The 21091-nt window shown below is 43.1% G+C and overlaps 1 protein-coding gene across 2 annotated transcripts in view; it reads left to right on the top strand.

Moving 5' to 3' along the window:
* Positions 1 to 21091, top strand: part of LIN9 (lin-9 DREAM MuvB core complex component) — a 478167-nt gene that overhangs the window by 434959 nt on the left and 22117 nt on the right. For both annotated transcript variants that reach the window (XM_078647550.1, XM_078647551.1), the window contains exon 14: positions 16810 to 16907. In XM_078647550.1, the coding sequence (XP_078503676.1) occupies positions 16810 to 16907 (98 nt within the window). The remainder of the gene's footprint in view (positions 1 to 16809; positions 16908 to 21091) is intronic.

Below are 21091 nucleotides of genomic sequence, written 5' to 3'. Positions count from 1 at the left end.
AGGTGAAGTTGTATGTGGCAGCTTTCGTTTAAATCTCGCTCTAAGTCGCAGGCTCAATCTCTGTTTTTGTCATGGGGCCTCTCCCACTCAGTCCTTCAGCAAGTCCAAGTCTAAATGCAAGCATAAGAAGGTACAGCAGGACTCGATCCAACACCACCACACTTCTTCCCGAGAAAAGGTGCAAGGGAGTCGAAATGGCACTCGCACTCCATGGAGGTTACCGGCCACAGAGCCAATCCCTCAGTAGATCCTGATGTACCCAGAGTTTCCCTGGCCATCCTTGACCCTGCAGCAGATTAAGATCAAAGAGGCCATGCTGCACATTTTTTGTGTGCTTCTGGCTCCCTCTATTGCTCGTTCGGGCCTCAAGGAACTGCTGCAGAGGCTTACAGTCTGGTTCAGAAGGGGTAGAGGGCATGGGGGAGGAGCCCACTGATAGAAACCTATTAGCAGGCCCATGCTGACTCCAGTGTCAGCCTCCACGCCAGGCCCTTGATCCATGGCGGTTTCTGCAGCCCTAATGCTGTTGTCGATGCCCATGTCCGATCCTGAGTATACGATGGCTCGAGCTCAAGTATGTTGAGCTCCAAGATTTTAAAAGGGCAGCCTGTTGTCACACACCCTGACGCTAACTCTGTGCCTCTGCCATATCAAAGTTGTCGGACTAGATTTTGTTTTCGCTCTGATTCTGACCCTTTACCAGAGCAGGATACACAACCCAGGGTATTCATGATAATGACCAAAGTCTTGCTTTTCCCTCATAACAATGATATCCTATACTTGAGTTACAAAATACCAGTGGCCTTGATACCTCGTTTGAGACCGCCTAATTCGCCTCATGAGACCACGAATGCAAGAAAGTGTCATAGGGTTTCTGAAATACTGGAATTACATTAGTCCTTCTTTTAAGACTAAGATCTATCTTTGTAACAGAAATCTTATTGTCTCGACCTTCAATATCTGAGCCCTTGCTCCTTTTTAAAATGCCCTCACAGCTATCTGGTTGATACCATGTTCTTGCCTACTGTGGACAGGCAGGTGGCCAGATGTTGTAGATCAGTTATCGACCATTTAGGTGAACCCTAACTAATTTCCAACTTATCCAGGCAGAATCCAAAAGGATTTGATACGTTTGGCAAACATATGTTTTCTTTTGCTATCTTGGCACTACAGTTCATAAATGTGGTTTATCACTTTGGTTGGTACACACATGCTTTTTGGGACATAGCCAATGAGATCTGGCCAGCAGTCCTAAAGAGCCTTTCTCTCTCAGATGATACATGGTGGGCAAATCACGAGCAAGAATCTTTTCTGCATCTGGCTAGATATCACGGTTTGCCTCGGCAGAGCCGTCCGTACCAGTGTTATCTTTCGTAGACATGCCTGGATGAATTCCACTGGGTTTTTCCAGTGTTTTACAGACTTCACTAATGAACATGACCTTTGATGGGTGGCGCATTTTGGAAGAGAAGGCTGTAGGAAAGTGGGTTTTGGTTGCAGTAACCCCCCCCACTTTTTTGCCAGACTACTGATGCACTTTGACTTGTTGTGCCCTGGATCCCTGCCACTCAGGTTCCCAGGGCCTGTGTTCTTTCCTCAAAACTAACCCAGTTGGTATCTCTAGCCACAGGTCAGCCCCTTTTAAATAGTACCACAGGTACCCAGGGCACTGTGAACCAGGGAAGACCTCTAAGGGCGGCAGCACATATTGTGCCACCCTTAGAGGTCCTGCACCTTTACACACCCACAATGCCTTTGCAGGCTGCGTGTTTTGGTGCAGAACAAAGTGAAGAGTTAACATGGTACACATCCCTTTGTGCCATGCCTACAACCCACTGCCCTGGCATAGATCAGTCACCCCGCCAGCTGGGTGCCCTGTACCCCTACACTGTCTAAGTCCATTTTTAGACATGGTAAGTGCAGTGCTGCCATTAAGAATATATGGTGCTGGGAGCTTGTCATTACGAACTCCACAGCACCATTATGGCTACACTGAAAACTGAGAAGTATGGTATCAAACTTCTCAGCACATTAAACCCACACTGATGCTAGTGTGTGATTTAATGAGAAATGCACACAGAAGAGCATCTTGGAGATGCCCCCTGAAAACTATCCTACCACTAGTGTCCAGGCTGCCACCACCAGACATGTTTCTAGACACCTGGGTCGAGAGCCTGACGCTCTCTGGGGCCTGAAACAATTGACATCCTGGGACGAGGTGCCAAGCCTCCTTCCCCAGGATGGGTAGGGTTCACGAAGGGGAAGCTTCAAAGGCTTGCTGTCTTGGTGAGCTTCCCCTGGTCACTTGCTGCTTTCAGCAGTTGGTCCCCACTGGTTCTGACCTCCACTTTGGGCGGGAGAACCGGTGGGAAAAACAAGTGAGGAAGAGAGGTGTGCCCACCTCTGCCAACTCCCCTCCTCCCCCTCCCTCAGGTGAGGTAGGCGAGGTGAAGCACCATTCTTAGTCCCCACCATCTTGCAGATGGGGGGGGGACTCAGCCAAGCAACCCTGAGCCAACCAGGGATAGGCTCAAGCCCCCTCCCACTGGAGGGTGGCATAATAGGGGCTGTACCCACACCAGGGAAGGGGGGACCCCTTGTTCCTACCTTTTACCTACCCGTAACACCCCTAAATCTAGTATTTAGGGGCACTCCTGAACCTTGCTTCCTCAGACAAGAAGAAACTAAAAGAAGGACCGAACAGCAGTGCAGCAGCTAACAAGAGGAAGATGCCTACTGACTTGGCCCCAGCCCTACCGACCTGTCTCCACCTCGAACCTGCTCCTGCAAAATCCTGGTGTGTCCTGCAGCCAGCAACTTCGAACCCCGGAGTACCTGCCTGCCTTCAACCCCAAAGACTTTGTCTCCCGTGAACACCGGATTTGTTCATCTGCAACCTCGGGCCCCAGCCAGAAACCGCAAATCCAAAAAACGCAAATCCAAACCACTCTGCACCCGCCGTCCACGGCCTGAGCTCGAGTGGGCAAACACCACGAGGAGTTCCCCCCGGCGATCCTGACCCGAGACCCGAGATCTGGCGACTCCTGACCTGCCTCAAGCCTCCAGCCGACGCCTGCAGCCTAAATCCAGAAGGTCCCCCCAACCGCGACCAGGAGCTAGTAAGAAGATCCGACCCCAAAAGGCACCCCTGCACCCGACGCCCCACGGCCTTGCGTGCCCAAACCGACGGTGCCTAAACTCTTGTTACACCCTCAGCGGCACTAGGTCGGCCGGGTGCAGGGTGCTGAGGCCCAATGGTCTCCAATTGGAGATCGGGGGCCTCTGGTTGGTGGCTGCTGATTAGCAGGCCACTTGGTTGTGGGAGCAAAGTTCCTGGACTTTATCTCTGGGCAAATAAAGTAGCACCAAAGGTGCACCCTCAGTGGCACTAGGGTGGCCGGGTGCAGGGTGCTGTTTCGACGTCGGGCGCCCTGTTTTCAATTGGGTTTGTAAAGGCACTGCAGGCTTGGGGACGAAGGTCTTTTGGGTGCGACCACCACTTCGAAAGGCAAGTTAGGGGTTGGTTATCCTTGACCCTGGGGGACCCCCGAGTCTACCCCCAGAACCTCAGCTCCCACTACCTTAAAACCAATAACACTATTTTCCTCCGTAGGATAACAGTGACTGTTTTTCTGTGAAAAGCTTTTAAGTGTGGAGTTTGAGAGACTAAAGAACTTCTTTAAAATTGCATAATCTAACAAAAACGATTTTATTTACCTGATTTCAGGAAATGTCCCAGAGTAGTATCTAGGTATACTACTCTGTGTAAGCCTAGTAATCCCAAAAGTTACTTACTTGCTATTTTACTAAAAAGCCTGTTCAAGTCTATGTACTGCATTTACTAAGTATTGCATTTCTCTGCATCCATACTGTAAATTAAACCAAAGTGCGTATACAATTATCATTCCAACTGTATTCAAATTGCATTACTACTGTAAAGTATGTATTGCTTACCTGTGCAAGGCTTGCTTGGTTCTAGAAAATAAAATAACTAAAATAATATTTTTATACAAACACAATTGGTCTGAAGTTCAGTCTTTGTTTGTGTGAATTCATTTGCCTACTGAGTGTGTTCAACAAATGCTTACCACTGTCCTCTGATATTGCCTTACTGCTCGACCACACTACCTGAAATAGAGAGTAAGGTGCTATCTACTTTTACCTCTGCCTACCTTTGGGGTTTCACTGGTCTCTGCACACTATACCTCACTTTGGTATAGTATATACAGAGCCAGCTTCCTACAAAGGCAGACTCTGCTTTGTAACACTTTAAAGAGAGCAGAGCTGTAGCAAGTTCCTTGAGGCTATTGACCCCTGCTAAATAAACAATTTGGTTCAGGAATCTTAGAGGCTATTCCAAGGGGCTGACATGTAGGCGGAGAGAGCTTTGCCAGCCAGTGATGCAGCAGACAATCCAGTCCTTTCGGGGCTGTGGTTGCAGAATCTGCAGGCAACACACTGGCCAGTACAGGTATCACTGCTGTTACTCATCTTCCCATGTTGAAACATGAAACATTCGTGTTAATTGCAGCACCCGTGTGCACTGCAGTTCACATGAATACTATCTCAATGTCACAATCAGCCCTGCAGCTGTGCCTTCCCAAAACCCAGAGCCACAGGAATGACAGTTTTTCGAACCGCTCGCGTTTAAAAAAAAGTGGCGGCGCAAACGGTCTCGTGGGATGTGCGCGCAAAATATAGCACACTGAGCGCTTGAGGTAAATTCGATGCGCGCGCGGGTTATTGGGAACAGTGGTGTCACCCCTGCAGTCTGACATCAGTTACTTTCTTTCCATGTCCTTTGATGTGGAGCCAGAGCTCTGCTCCCAACTTTTACAGCACGGATTCTAAAATTATTTAGATTGTGCAACTCTAGGTTATGTAGGAAATGTGTCCTCACACACCCAAAAGCGATTAGAGAGTGGATGGCGAAACTCCAAATCACTGAGCTTAAGAGTTTACATTCAGAAAGCCGCTTTCGCTCCCACTCCAGGTCGCGGTACTGCTTATGGTCATTGGGCCGGTCCTGTGCACAGTCCTGTTCTCGCTTAAAGTCTAGGGTAAGTCCTCTTATGAAGCTTTTTGTAGGCTTCCCCTCGAGCTCCAAGGCCACACAAGTCCCTTCCATACCAGTGATGCTGCCTTTAGCTGTACCAGATCTGATCCCTACAACAGTCTCTGACCATGAAGCGACGTCAATACCTCAGATCTTACCCTATGACGCTATCCTCATCCTCCACGACACCAGTATTACCAGAAGCTGTAGGCCAGATTTGGCTTTGATTTTGGCATGGTCAGAAGCACCGTTTTTGTCTTGTATGCCAGATGGCATATGCGGTCCCTGCAGGGAAACCTCAGGTTCAAGTGAATATATATATGTATGTATGTGTAAGTATGTGTGTATATATGTGGGTGTGTCTATCTATCTATCGATCTCCAGCCCACTGGGGTGTTTTAAAGACATGATTTTAGCAGGCAACAGCATCCACTTGGACAATACTTACTGGAAGAACTGCATATACCAGAAGGCACAGCGCCTCAATGACAAGCCCACATGGGCGGGATCGTCATTTAATAAAGCGGCACTTCCTGTACAGCTGTTGCTTCTTTCAATCCTGGCTCATGAACAAGGACTTCGGTTTGAAACGCGTTGAGCTGCATGATGTGAGAGACGCTGTACTGCACTTATGCTGTCATCCTCAGCCTAAAGAGATTCCTTCCCTGTGGCCATTCTCAATGGGGCAACCCGTTTTTGTTGGATATATATATATATATATATATATATATATATATATATATATATTTTTTAGTCGAGGACCGCCTCAAAACATTACGACCCAGAACACGCAACAAGGGTGCAGGAAGCGGCACAACACAAGGCGCCAAATCCGCCGCAAAACAAAGAGGCACTGGTACAACAAGAAAAACAACAAAAAACAATAAGCATGGCCAGTACTATTACCAACCTATCCAACCTAACTTTAACAGCGGAGCAACAATTATTATCATTGGGCTTAAATTACTGCCCGGAGAGCTCTTTCCATTACACCAATACAAGAGCGGATGTGTTTCTGTTTATAAGAAAATTGAAACTCAAAAAATTCTTCGCTATAAAGTCCAATTCTAAAGAAATCAACCGCAGTGAATCCAATGCTACTGCCAGCAATTACCCACTGGCAGCAGCCAGCGATGCCAGAACATTACTAACTTTGTACCATTTGGGCACTAGATCCTCTATCTCCAACACTAACGAGGATAATGAAGCACCTAATACTCAGAATCAGCTTTGTGCCATCAATGTTACGCAGAGGGGAGCAGGGGAAAGTCCCTTCAAAGCTAAGAGCAAGTTTGTCCCCGTCATGCCAAAAGACGCGGTCGACATTTTTCATGAGTGTGTGGTGGAAGATTTAAAAACACTAAACAAACGAACACAGAGACAAACTCATCACCAAAAGAAATTTTCAAGCAATACAATATGACAATTTAATGGAAAAACTTAGCAAAAACTAGGATATAGTAATCAATTGTTCTGATAAAGGAGGAAATATTGTCCTTTGGCAAAAGAAAGAATATGAAACAGAAGCATTGAGACAACTGGGCCACAGCAACTGCTATGTGATGAGCAGTGGCTTGGAATACAAACGATCCCGGGACACTTTGAAGCGAATGCTAATGTCCTATAAACGTGAAAATCTAATCTCAACCGAGGAATTCGCATTTTTACATGTGGAAAATCCGGTGATGCCTCATCTGTCTCTAATTCCAAAGGTTCACAAAATGCGACACCCAACTCCAGGCAGACCGATCATCTCTGCTATAAACAGTATTGGTGAGAATGTTTCCCGTTACATTGATTACTTTTTGCAAAATCATGTCCAAAGTCTAGCCAGTTACATCAAGGACACCGGGGACTTTCTGTCTAAACTTGGCACAATACAATGGCAATCCGATTGGTCTATTATCACACTAGACATTGAATCATTGTATACATGCATTGAACACTGCAATGGTATTGAAGCCATTAGACATTATTTGGGACAAAAGTCTTGCGAATATTATGGGCACAACCGCATGTTGTGTGACCTGGTAAATTGGTGTCTCAACAATAACTTCTTTATGTATGGCAAAGACATATGGAAACAGACCAGGGGTGTTGCGATGGGGTCCTACTTCTCCCCCAGCTATGCGTGTTTACACGTGGGCTGGTGGGAGGAGCGGGATCTTGTCGCAACGCCTGTTTTTAGCAATGTCAAATATTGGATGAGATTCATCGATGACGTTTTCTGTGTGTGGGAGGGTGACATTTTCAGTGCACAGCAGTTTGTCAGAACTCTTAATACTAACACCAGCAATTTGTTTTTCACATCAAACATCAGCAGACAATCGGCCCAATTTTTAGATGTCCAAATTGATATCGTAGGAACCAACATCACAACATCTTTATACCGCAAACCCACTGCTGGCAACAGCATTTTGCATGCCAGCAGTGGACATCCCCGACATGTTATAGAAAGCATCCCTTTGGGGGAACTTTTGAGGTTAAAGAGAATCTGCAATTCTGCGGAAAGTTTGATGAGGGAGCCATTGCAATGATGGAACGTCTGAGGGTCAGGGGCTACAGTGAGGCGATTCTCTCTAAAGCATTAACTAAAACCAAGGAAAGGTGCAGAGAATCTCTCCTTATGCCTACTCCCCCAGATGCTGGGAACACTGACCAGTTTCCCAGGCTGATTACTATGTACAGTCGGCAACATCGACAGATAAAATCCATCATGAACAGGCATTGGCCTATTCTGAAAACTGATGATGTGTTGAATTCCAGAGTATCAGACAGACCTATTGTCACATTCAAAAGAACCTACAGCATGCACAGCAAGTTAGTCAGGCCAAGTCCAGAGTTGGTCAGTGGCAGTGACTGGCTCACCAGAAAGGGCTTTTATAAATGTAGTTCTTGCCGAGCGTGCAAGTTCGAGCAGAACACGACACACTATGACAGTCCTTTTTCCAGTACAAAAATTGCCATTAAAGGCAATTTCAATTGTCGTACCGAGTTTGCTGTGTATGTCCTGACGTGCACCTGCGGTTTGTGCTATGTGGGTAGCACGAGGTCGCAGGTGCACGTCAGGATATTGCAGCATCTCCGCGCCATTGTAAACCATGATGTAGCCTACCCCGTGGCCAGACATTTTGATTCAGTACACCCCAGGGATCTGGCGTGTTTGAAGTATTATGTCATTGACGCTGTGCCACCCTTGAGGCGGGGAGGTGACAGGGACAAACTGTTAAGAAAATTGGAGACCCAGTATATTATTGCGTTAGACAGTAAACAGCCATATGGATTGAACGCAACTGAGGATCTTCATAACTTTCTTTAAAGTAGCTTCTTGGCAAATACCCCTTCTGTCTATCCATTTCTGACATGTGGCTGTTTTTGTAGTAGTGCACACAAGTCTTGGTCCATGGAATATATACTTTGGTAGCCATGGCATAATTGGTTTCTGAACCAACAGCCCACTAAGCTAAATATTAATACACTTGGCAGATGCATATCAATTGTATAACATCTGCTTATACTTTTAACAACACAGGTATATATGGATTTGATATATTTTTCTCTTTTTTTCTTCTTACACATTTTGTGTACAAAATATTTTTCCCCCCCTTTTTTTTCTCACTAGTATGCACATAAGAGCACTTATATTTTGGTTTTTCTGTAATATAAATTGTAAATAGGTCTCAATATTTATGATGTATATAATTCATGAAATTTGAATTTTAAATAAATAATTTAGACATTAGCTTGTGGGTAGTTTGGTTGGAGTGTCATCACAAACAAATGCAATAAAAGTCATATATTTAAGTGGACTGGGCGATAAATACAATATCTCATATCTGATGGTTAGTCCACAGCTATTAGCACTAGTCACTTTATATACCTTATGGTATATGCATTCATGCAGTCAAGATATAGCACTAGTAACTTTCTTCAGCCTCTGGTTTTTTTTGCATTCAAGCAGTTATGATATGTGGTGAAGCCGTTTTTGAGATTTGTGCAATGTTTTATGGGTTAAAAAATGGATTGTTTATTTATCTATTTTTAAGACCACACATCGACTTTGAAAATGAAATGTAATTATTTCATATAATGTATTGTTTTTTCAGGCTGAGTTTTCAACCAGTTACTGTCACGACATGAAAAGTTGTTTGTCTTTCCCCTTTACAAAATTTGCACCCTTTCTATGTCCATGTCCACAATCATGTGACGCACATTAGGAGATGTGGCCCATAGGATGGGTCAGGGAAACTAAGCATTTAAAAGCAAACAGGCTGACCTGTTAACCGGTGTGTGAACAAGAGTACATGGTACTCGAAACGCGTCGCTTGAAAGGTGTGTAATAAAATCTAACATCTTGCCTGAAGTCGTGGGGTTCGTTTCCTTCTTTCGCCACACTGCTGGTGTGGAGGTTTGAGGATTTTTTGCTATATATATATATATATATATATATAGATATATATATATATAGATATATATCTATATATCTATATATATATCTATATATATATCTATATATATATATATCTATATATATATATCTATATATATATATCTATATATATATATCTATATATATATAGATATATATATATATCTATATATATATATCTATATATATATCTATATATATATCTATATATATATCTATATATCTATATATCTATATATATATCTATATATATATCTATATATAGATAGATAGATATATAGATATATATATAGATATATAGATATATAGATATATATATATCTATATATATATATCTATATATATATATCTATATATATATATCTATATATATATATCTATATATATATATCTATATATATATATATCTATATATCTATATATATATATATATATCTATAGATATATCTATATATATATCTATATATATATATATATATATTTTTTCACAAAAGGAGCGGCACAACCAGATTATTTTTGAAGACTTTTAATCAGAGCTTCACCCCACCAACGCGTTTCAGCCACACAAGGCTTTGCTCACGGTCAGTTAGTCCTTCTACTATTTTCCTTTTTATACTGGCCCATGTTAGCCTTTAAGAAGCATTATGGGATATGTAGTGCGGAGACAGTTATACAAACAATTTTTACCCTTAAAAGAAAGACTGGTGTGATATGTTATTTTATAAATACATTAATGCTGTGCACTTCATGTTAAGTCACATGGGCAAACTCATTACATTAAAGTTCATGAGTGAAATAGTACATGTCAGTTTAGTTCTCGGGTATAGTACCCTACTCAGATTTGGACAATCTACCTGGTACTGTTACAGTCACTCTAAATGTACGTGGAGGTCCTCTCCAAAGTTCATACCTCTCGGTATTTTTGTTCGTAATCGGATGATCAAACGGGACTCAATTTGTCGTAATTTTCGAACTGTATCACCACCTCTCTCCATTTTGGTTAGCATTTTCAGTCCATAGAATCTCATTGTTCTCCAGTCCCCTTCCTGGCATGCATTTATGTTTTGCCGTGGCATATAACATGTTTTTGTTTTTCACTGCCCAGATATGTTCCAGGATCCTTTTTTTTTAACATGCAGGTGGTGCTGCCTATATATTTGATCCCGCATTTGCATTCAATTACATAAACCACGTTTTTAGATTGGCAAGTGATTTGTTGGTCAATGTACATTGTTTTGCCATTTGGATCTTCAATGCTTTTTTTGCTGGTACCAATTTTACAGGCTTCACAAGAGGAGCAGGGTTTAAATCCTTTGCGTTGGTCCTTGAGCCAATTTGTCTGTGGTTTTATCTGAAAATGACTTTTGACTAGAAGATCTTGAAGAGAGGTGTTCTTTTTGTAAGTGATTTGTGGTTGCTTGCCTACCATTTTACTGTTCGTTTCTCACACCAACAGTAAAATGAAGCGCGGGCAGCAAAACGCGCATCCAAAGCATCGACAATGTTTAAGTCTGGGGCAGTAACGGCAAGTATGAACCAGGATGCCGTAACAACAGATTAAAACAATGCAACATTGAAACAACAAATCAATACACTTGAACGATTATACAAAAAAGAAATCAACAAAAGCTGGGAAGTGATAGCACTTGAAAATTATGTGGAGGTGAAACGTATTCCACGGGGCCTCCGTATTTTCACAATGCCTACACATCCAGATACAAAAGAGGAATTATTAATGGAATGGATGGAGAATAATACCATTTGCTCACTAAATATGATGCGCATATTGATCAAACATGCAAAAATTGATCTTGACGAATTAACGAACAAAATTAAGGAAGCAGAAAATGCATTACAAAGTGAAGCGAATCAGGAGGGAATTACCAAACTAAGACAAGAAATGGAAGCCAGACTTGACCTCTATGAGAAGGAAATCGAGGAAAGAAAGGAACGAAAGTTTAAACGTGATCAACAGGACCATTTATGTGGCAGAATTCTGACATTTGCCAGACGCTATGACAATTTGAAAAGGAATTACCCCTTGCACAAAGTAGCATCTAGCGCAAGCGAGTCTGATGTAAGTGAAAACGGAGCAAGATATGAAGCACCCCAGACAAAAAACTTGTCTGTTTTAGACGAAGTAGCGCTGATGAATCTGGAAAAGAGCATCACACGTGGCGGAGGAAGGGGAAGAAGACCGTGTCAAAGAAGAGGACGGGGAAGGGCAACACAATTACAGCAAACCCCCTCTCCAGCACCCGAAAAACCCGTAGATCAAAACAGCGAAAGAAGGCAATATCCCCTGCGCAACAGGAAATAGTGAATTTGATTGTGAATCTCTCAGATTATCAACTAACAGAAAAAGAAAAAATGGTATTGAACAAAGGATTATCATTCTGTCCGGAATCTCACTTTGATTACGCACAAACGAAAATCAACCTATACAAATTTGTCAGAAAATTAAAACTCGCAAAAATACATGCCAATAAACCCTCAACTCCAAATGACCAAATACTGGACACTAATAATGAGGAAGTTGGAACAATAACCACGATTGAACAATTACCTGACCTGAGACAAACCTTTGAAATGTTATTTGATCAAGAAAGCGCCAACTTATCAGACATTCAAATTCTTGAACAAATGGATATTAGAACCAATGAAAGACCAAACACCGGACTAAAAAGAAAGTCTCGGTACTACCCCATCATGTCACCTGGAAATAAAATCGACCTCTTCTCAGATGCAGTAAATGAGGAGTTGGATAAATTAATGAAAGTAAGAAATAACAGCAGAGAACTTGTCAACAGATGAACGAAAAGCAATTACATCTCTCATGGATAATGGGAAAATCACAATTAAGCCCGCCGACAAGGGGGGCAATATTGTAATAATGGAAACCTCGGATTACGTTTTGGAAGCCATGAGGCAATTAAATGTACAACAAAATTACTCCAAATTAACGAATAACCCGAGTGTTGGTATGCTTAAAGAACTTAAAGATCATCTAAATGAATGGCATAAAAAAGGATTACTCAGTGATGAAGAAAAGAAATTTTTGGACATCGACTATCCAACGATGCCCTGCATCTATTTCTTACCGAAAATACATAAGACACTAATAAATCCATCAGGGAGACCAATTGTTTCCTCATGCAGTTCCCTATATGAGAATGTCTCAAAATATGTGGACACTTTCTTGGCTCCAATTGAAGACACAGGAGAGTTCCTGAGAATCATCCAAGATATAACATGGAATGATGAATACCTTCTGGTCACAATTGATGTGGTCTCACTTTATACATCGATAAGACACAATGTGGGAATGGAGGCCTGTCAGTACTTCCTAAAACAACGTAGCATCACCACACTGGAACATACAAATATGCTCTTAAAAATGATCCATATGTGTTTAACAAATAATGTTTTCTTATTCAATCAAGAACTATACAGGCAAGAGTGTGGCACCGCCATGGGCATATCATTTTCTCCAAAATACGCAAACATCACCATGGGCTGGTGGGAAAAAACAATTGCGTGGAACATGAATAACCAACAAGAACTGGAACGGATCATTTTATGGGTCCGCTATATAGACGATCTGTTTGTTATTTGGCATGGATCAGACCTTGAATTTCAAAATACTTTTCAAAATTGAATCAAAATGATGTTGGCTTGCAATTCACATGCTCGACAAACAAAAAACAAATTGATTTTTTGGACACACAAATCTATATATTGGAAGGAAAGTTGGAATCCACGTTGTTCCGCAAGAAAACAGCCACCAATAGTGTGCTACATGGAACTAGTTTCCATCCAAAAGCTCTCTTGAAAAGCATACCGTATGGAGACTATATAAGGCTCAAACGAAATTGTTCCAAATCAGAGGATGCTGAAACAAAAATGAAAGAAAGTAAGATGAGATTTAAATCAAGAGGATACGAAGATCGTGTCCTACAGAAATGTAAAAAGAAGGCTGACCAAAAGACAAGAGCGGAATTACTGGTAGAAAAACCAAAAAAAACCACCGAGAATGACCCACCGAGATCAGTAACCACATATAATAAAGAGAGTGGAATAATCGGCAACAAGATGAAAAAATATTGGCATCTCATATCTGGGGACCCGGATATAGGAGAACTAGTAGGCAAGCAACCACAAATCACTTACAAAAAGAACACCTCTCTTCAAGATCTTCTAGTCGAAAGTCATTTTCAGATAAAACCACAGACAAATTGGCTCAAGGACCAACGCAAAGGATTTAAACCCTGCTCCTCTTGTAAAGCCTGTAAAATTGGTACCAGCAAAAAAAGCATTGAAGAACCAAATGGCAAAACAATGTACATTGACCAACAAATCACTTGCCAATCTAAAAACGTGGTTTATGTAATTGAATGCAAATGCAGGATCAAATATATAGGCAGCACCACCTGCATGTTAAAAAAGAGGATCCTGGAACATATCTGGGCAGTGAAAAACAAAAACATGTTATATGCCACTCGCTGGATGGATGCAAAACAACTTCCTGAAATTAAACGGTGAAAAAAACGAATTTATTATTTTGGGAAGAAATAAAGAACTCTGGGGACCCCAACATTGGCCCTCGGAAATGGGCCCCCCTCCAATGCCAACCAACCAGGCCCGAAACCTAGGCTTTGTTGTTGATGACACACTTAGTATGCACCAGCAAGTAATTAAAACATCAGCCACCTGCTTTGTCATCCTAAAGTGGCTAAATAAAATCTGCTGGATGTTACCGGATCACACTAAAAAAACTGTCATTAACTCCCTTATAACATCAAGGTTAGATTACGCTAATGCGTTATACTTGGGGTCCAACAAAGCTACAGTCCGCAAACTGCAAACTGTGCAGAACGCAGCTGCGAGACTGTTAGGTAAAATTCCTATCCATGCGCCAACTACCAAACTCGTACGTGAACTACACTGGTTAAAAATTGAGAACAGAATTAGATTCAAATCTTTATGCTTTATGCACAAAACCTCAACAAACAAAGCTCCTAAATACCTACGAAATCTGGTACAATGTTACCTTCCATCTAGGACGCTGAGATCTGCAACAGCGAATAAATTTGTTGTTCCCAAAATAAAACTATCACGAATGGGAGGCAAATCCTTCGCATACCTTGATCCCTCCTTGTGGAATTCCATGCCACAAGCTCTGCGCTTAGAGGCTAATTACATCAAATTCAGAAAAGCCTTAAAAACCTGGCTATTCAACATCTAAGTCAGCTGTTCGATTACTCACCACTGAATCACAGCGCCGGGAAACCCTTTGTTGGGTAGCTGTTTGCGCTATATAAGATAAAAATAAAATAAAAAAAATAAAATGCCACGGCAAAACATATAAATGCATGCCAGGAAGGGGACTGGAGAACAATGAGATTCTATGGGCTGAAAATGCTAACCAAAATGGAGAGAGGTGGTGATACAGTTCGAAAATTACGACAAATTGAGTCCCGTTTGATCATCCGATTACGAACAAAAATACCGAGAGGTATGAACTTTGGAGAGGACCTCCACGTACATTTAGAGTGACTGTAACAGTACCAGGTAGATTGTCCAAATCTGAGTAGGGTACTATACCCGAGAACTAAACTGACATGTACTATTTCACTCATGAACTTTAATGTAATGAGTTTGCCCATGTGACTTAACATGAAGTGCACAGCATTAATGTATTTATAAAATAACATATCACACCAGTCTTTCTTTTAAGGGTAAAAATTGTTTGTATAACTGTCTCCGCACTACATATCCCATAATGCTTCTTAAAGGCTAACATGGGCCAGTATAAAAAGGAAAATAGTAGAAGGACTAACTGACCGTGAGCAAAGCCTTGTGTGGCTGAAACGCGTTGGTGGGGTGAAGCTCTGATTGAAAAGGCTTCAAAAATAATCTGGTTGTGCCGCTCCTTTTGTGAAAAAAGTGATTTTTTGGGTCTGGATCCGACCCCTGGGCTGAGCATACACTGGTGAGCGCTCTCAAGATCTGCTGGATCACATTGTGGCGATATATATATATATATATATATATATATATATATATATATATACGAGATATGCTCGCACATCAGTGATTTATTGGCAAGGACGCAAACATGGACATGAGATAATCATGGAGCCCATTTTACGGCTATATATTGATAAACAGCACACCCCCTTCATAGACGGGTGGCATGCACCACTTCAATGTATTAGATTGCCCTAATAATAGGTTGATTTGATATTATTGTCCAAGTTTGTAGTGGGAGGCTAGATCATGTGTCTGATGGGAGAGGTATATCATTTAACAAATTCACTAGGTTAATATTATCAATCCCTTCACCAACATGTGAAGGGATTGGTTTTTTGGTACTCTTCTTTAGAATGTTTAACTGCCTAATGCTGTTGCATTCTTGGTGTTCGTTACAATGTCAGTTTTACCCCCTAGAGAAGCGAGTCAACTTGGTATGGGTGTGACTTAAACTGCAGTTCAAAATAACCAGGATATGCAAGGAAAGCAGCACTAAAAACAGGATCTGATCAGGTGTCTGTTGGTGTAAGTGAATTCTGTGAATTGTTAATATGATCACTTCAGTTCATGATTTCATTTAGTTTAAGCTGACACGTGAAAATATACACTGGTTGTTCGAAAGCTCTCCCAGCATAACCACAGGGAATTGCACGTATATGGCTCCTTTCAGGCTTTCCTTCACAAGTAGATTGGGGTTTTTTTCAGCTAATAAGGTAAATATTAAGTCAGTATAGCCTAATGGAACTGCATGATCTCCCCATTGCGTCTTATACTCTCCCTTGCAAACATGCTGTATTTGTGTTTAATCTACAGGGTGTACAACTCTCAAGGTCTGGTAATTGTCACAGCACATGCAGCCATTACTCATGAAGTCCTAATTTTCTACAACAATAGCGTAATTTAACACATGCATTTGTAAAATGCATTTTCACCCCTTGGGGCATCTTGGCTCAAAATATCTGGTATTTATAGTTCCCCAACTCAGTTATACTCATTTTATTGACCACAGAAGAATGAAGGACTGAGTGGACCTGATTTCTACCTGTGGCAATGGGGTCAAATACAGGTTTATGCAGTAGATGCATTAGTCCATTACAGCCTCCAGACCCGGCTGTAAACTTCTGTTTGCCTCTATTGCTTTGAAATGTCACTGGCAGTAGGTTGTCGTTGGCGAGAGAAGCATAACAACATTAACACCTACTTAGTCTTCTACTAACATCATACCACATGCTATGCTTTACAGACTGAAACTTGAGTTCAGCTTTATGAAATGCCTTTTCCTTCTTTACAGTGTCTAGCCGAGGGAGGTGATCTAAACTCTTTTGAATTCAAATCGCTAACGGATTCAATAAATGACATCAAGAGTACGATAGATGCTTCCAATATCAGGTAAGCCTGTGTCTTTATTCCCAGTCAGTGCTCTGTGCATATAACTGCAGAACTATTAGTAATGTGTTTTTTTAATGATTAACATCACACAAGGTGGGCCTTTTAAAAAAAAAAAAAACATCAAAAACGATATTGTCTTCAGGTTTTTTATGGTGTTCATTTAGCAGTTCTATTCCTCAGACGCAAGTTGCTTGGTCAGAAACTCTCAGATGTGAGAATCCTTTAAGGCACTGAGGGTCAGTGCGACCTACCCTTCTAGGAGAGGGAATTGGTCGGTGGGCCACTCAAATCAGACCAACCTAGAAACATCCCCACTGGACTTTCAGAGGCACCAATTGCCTGGAAGTGATTGGAACTCTGATTAGTTATATCGTGAATGCAATGATGGAATGCTTGAAAATATAGTTTCCGCATAGATGAGAACAGTGCGAGTGAGCTGTGAAATATGCCCTTACTTGGCTTCCGAAAGACCAATCTGTGGGCTTTTTCAGTTTGGCAGCCTATGTTCCAGTGGCTAAGCTGAGAAGACGAATGTTTAATAGTTCAGTATCTTGTGTATCTCCCCTGGTCCCCTCTGGAATACCTAAAACTCAAAGGTTAATCTGATGCATACTGTTCTCAAAATCTTTCAATTTATAGATCATATTTTTCAGTGTGACATCATGCTGGTGAACTTGATTATGGGCAACTTGTGTGGTCTGCAGGAGGCTAGCAGATCACAACTGTCATTTAATCAACCATGTAGGAGGTCCATTTTTTTTTTTTTTTTTTACAGTTTACGTAGTATAACATGAACTTCAAAGTTTAAAGTCTTTATAGCAAGAGACACCTTCTTATATTCCTTTCTGTGATGTAGCTCATAGTTAACAGAAAGGGAGGGGTGCCCTTGTGGCCACACCTATCGTCCATTCTGCAGTACTTACGCTAGAACTTTCCTTCCCTTATCTCTTATCCATTGACTGCCCTCTTCAACCTAAGGAAGATTGATTGGCAGATAAATGAGCAGTCAAGATGGAAAGAGGCAAGGGGCAAATTAACAATAGTGAGCGCGATTGCGGTGTCCCCATCCACCTGCAGTGCATTCATTGTAGTAAGTTGTATCCCTTCTGTGTCACGGGGTAGTTCACCCTCTTGAGGGCCAGCAGTGATGTCCAGGCCACTCAGTAACTCCGTTTATTCTACCCAATCCTGGTTTCCTATGTGATGAGACTTTCTTGTGTGAAAAGAAAATCCCCCTACCCCTTCCCTTGTTTTTTATTAGACATGGTTTCTGTATTAAATTCATAGTCTGTCTCCGAAGAGAAAGTAAGACAACAGGTTTTGGATAAGCCTGAAAGAGAGAAGAAACCTTTCAGCATCTCATGCCTCTCCTGACACACCCCAAGAGCTAGGGTGTTGCCATCTTGAGCTATTTGAACTCCAGAAACGTAAGTGGGAGCAGCAGGTAGTAAAACCCCACTTGTTTTGTTAAAACGCACTAGGTTAAGACCCCAATCTACTATCCTCTACAGCTTTCAATGCCGTTTGAGATTCTGAAATGAGCCCTGCTAATGAGACCAGCTTTGTATCACCAGCAGCCTCTGCAAGGGAATTGGGATCAGCAGGAATAAGTTGATTGGCCCCTATAGAGAAACGGGTCTCGGAAATACTAGCTTTAATGAGGTCAGCAGAAGTACTGGAAATGTGATTAGAGACTGTATCCAAGCTACCGCCTACAACAGATGCCAAATTTGATTGTGATGTGATAGTTCCTATGAGTTGGCCAGAATGATTTAAATCCAAACTACTATCATGCGAGGTCCCTTTAGACGGAGCAGGTGCTCCCTTTAGACTGAGCAGGTGCTCCCTTTAGACGGAGCAGGTGCTCCCTTTAGACGGAGCAGGTGCTCCCTTTAGACGGAGCAGGTGCTCCCTTTAGACGGAGCAGGTGCTCCCTTTAGACGGAGCAGGTGCTCCCTTTAGACGGAGCAGGTGCTCCCTTTAGACGGAGCAGGTGCTCCCTTTAGACGGAGCAGGTGCTCCCTTTAGACGGAGCAGGTGCTCCCTTTAGACGGAGCAGGTGCTCCCTTTAGACGGAGCAGGTGCTCCCTTTAGACGGAGCAGGTGCTCCCTTTAGACGGAGCAGGTGCTCCCTTTAGACGGAGCAGGTGCTCCCTTTAGACGGAGCAGGTGCTCCCTTTAGACGGAGCAGGTGCTCCCTTTAGACGGAGCAGGTGCTCCCTTTAGACGGAGCAGGTGCTCCCTTTAGACGGAGCAGGTGCTCCCTTTAGACGGAGCAGGTGCTCCCTTTAGACGGAGCAGGTGCTCCCTTTAGACGGAGCAGGTGCTCCCTTCAGACGGAGCAGGTGCTCCCTTCAGACGGAGCAGGTGCTCCCTTTAGACAGAGCAGGTGCTCCCTGAGGGCCTACCGTTTTAATTTTGAAAAAGTCAACTATAGTGTTTTGTAGGGAACCCATAGCAATGCATGTTGGTCACCTTTATCGTTTGATGTGGTATGACTCCCGTTTGGCAAACCTTTTTTTACCTGTCAACCTGATTGGCCGTCGCCATGATTCACAGTTGCAAAATACACTCCATCACCTCTTCCAGTGCAGGTAACACTCATGTTCGAGGCATGTGGGCTGCTGAATTCATATCTGTGCATAGATCGCTGCCTAGTGTTGGGTCCGGATGATTGGACCTTGTTGTCATGGAAGAGTCTTCGAAGTATCACAAGATAGGTGACTCCTCCCCTGGACCATAGTGCGCATGGGCATCTTCTCCATCTTCAGATTGTTTTTTTCCGCCATTGGGTTCGGATGTTATTCCTATACTCCAACTTCGGAATCAAAATTAACTTTTCTAGAGGCCAAAATGCCTTCGACGGTATTGTTCCCGCTCGGTACTTCTTGACTCGATCAAGCTTTCCATCTCCACTCGGTCGTCGACGCCACGTGGGCCTGCTGTCGATGGAAAGGAGCCCGTTCAAAAGGTGCCCACAATGCCACTCCAAGTTCCCGCATACTGACAGACACACAGTATGCAACAAGTGCCTATCCCCAGACCACAAGGAAGAAACCTGCCCAGCCTGTGCCCAATTCCGTTTGAAGAAAACGATCCGGATTCGACGGGCCGCTAGGCAAGAGATGCAGCGACAGGCACTGGAACCAGACAACATCTTCGACGATGAACAGGAACTTCCAGAAGGGGAAGATTCGGATCTAGAGATCGTCACCGTCGAGGACCACTCGGACTCCGATGACGAAATACCACCGGGGCAAACCATGAGTACATTGCCCCCGACACCACTTACCCCGTTACTGAAGGCTCTGATCGAGGCATCGCCTAAAGGCCTTAGCCAAGATCCAAAACATCATTCAGCAGCCCCGCCGTCCGGCTCGGCTCCGAAAACAAAGATTAAGCCTTCAGAGACCCCAGGTCCAAGTAACGTTATCCCAAACAAGGTTCTAGAACACAAAAAGGTCGTCGAACCGAAGAAGGCCCTACAGCCTAAGGGCGTCAACCCGAAGAAGGCTGTCGAGCCAAAAAGCGCAGAACCATAAAAGGCCGTCGAGCCAAAGAAGGCCGTCGAGCCAAAGAAGGCCGTCGAGCCAAAGAAGGCCGTCGAGCCAAAGAAGGCCGTCGAACCGAAGAAGGCCGTCGACCCAAAGAAGGCCGCTGCGCCAAAAGTCGTCGGACCGAAGAAGGCCGCCGACATAGAGGGCGTCGTACCGAAGCCTGTGGCCCAGCCGAAGGTTATCGAGCCAAACAAAAGCACCGACTCAAACACAAGTGCTCCTAAAAAATCGTTCGATCCGAGAAAAATCGTCGATTCGACAAAAGACAGTCAACCTAAAAGACCTGTCGGGCACAAAAAGTGCATTGAACCTAAAGATCCGGTCGATCCACAATCAGTCGTCGACCCGTAGAAAGAAACCGAGCCGAGGAAGAGCAATAAGGCACCGAAAGTCGTCAAACCAAAAAAGGATGTCGACCCAAAGGCAACGGTCGATCCACAAAAGACTGGCCCAAAAAAGTCAAAGACACAGCCACGGACAGTGGAAGAAGAACTCTTCCATCCAGAGCCATTAGAGGATCAGGCAAAAATATATATCAACCCTGAGACTGGTGAGGGGGCGTGGCCACGGCGGCAACCGTAATGGCCGCATCGCTGTGAGGCTCCTCCGGGCGGGCACCCGAAACGG

The sequence above is a fragment of the Lissotriton helveticus genome, chromosome 6, assembly GCF_964261635.1.
Source record: "Lissotriton helveticus chromosome 6, aLisHel1.1, whole genome shotgun sequence".
NCBI lineage: Eukaryota > Metazoa > Chordata > Amphibia > Caudata > Salamandridae > Lissotriton > Lissotriton helveticus.
Note: the sequence above shows the minus strand (reverse complement) of the source record. Positions and strands in the feature narration are given on the sequence as shown.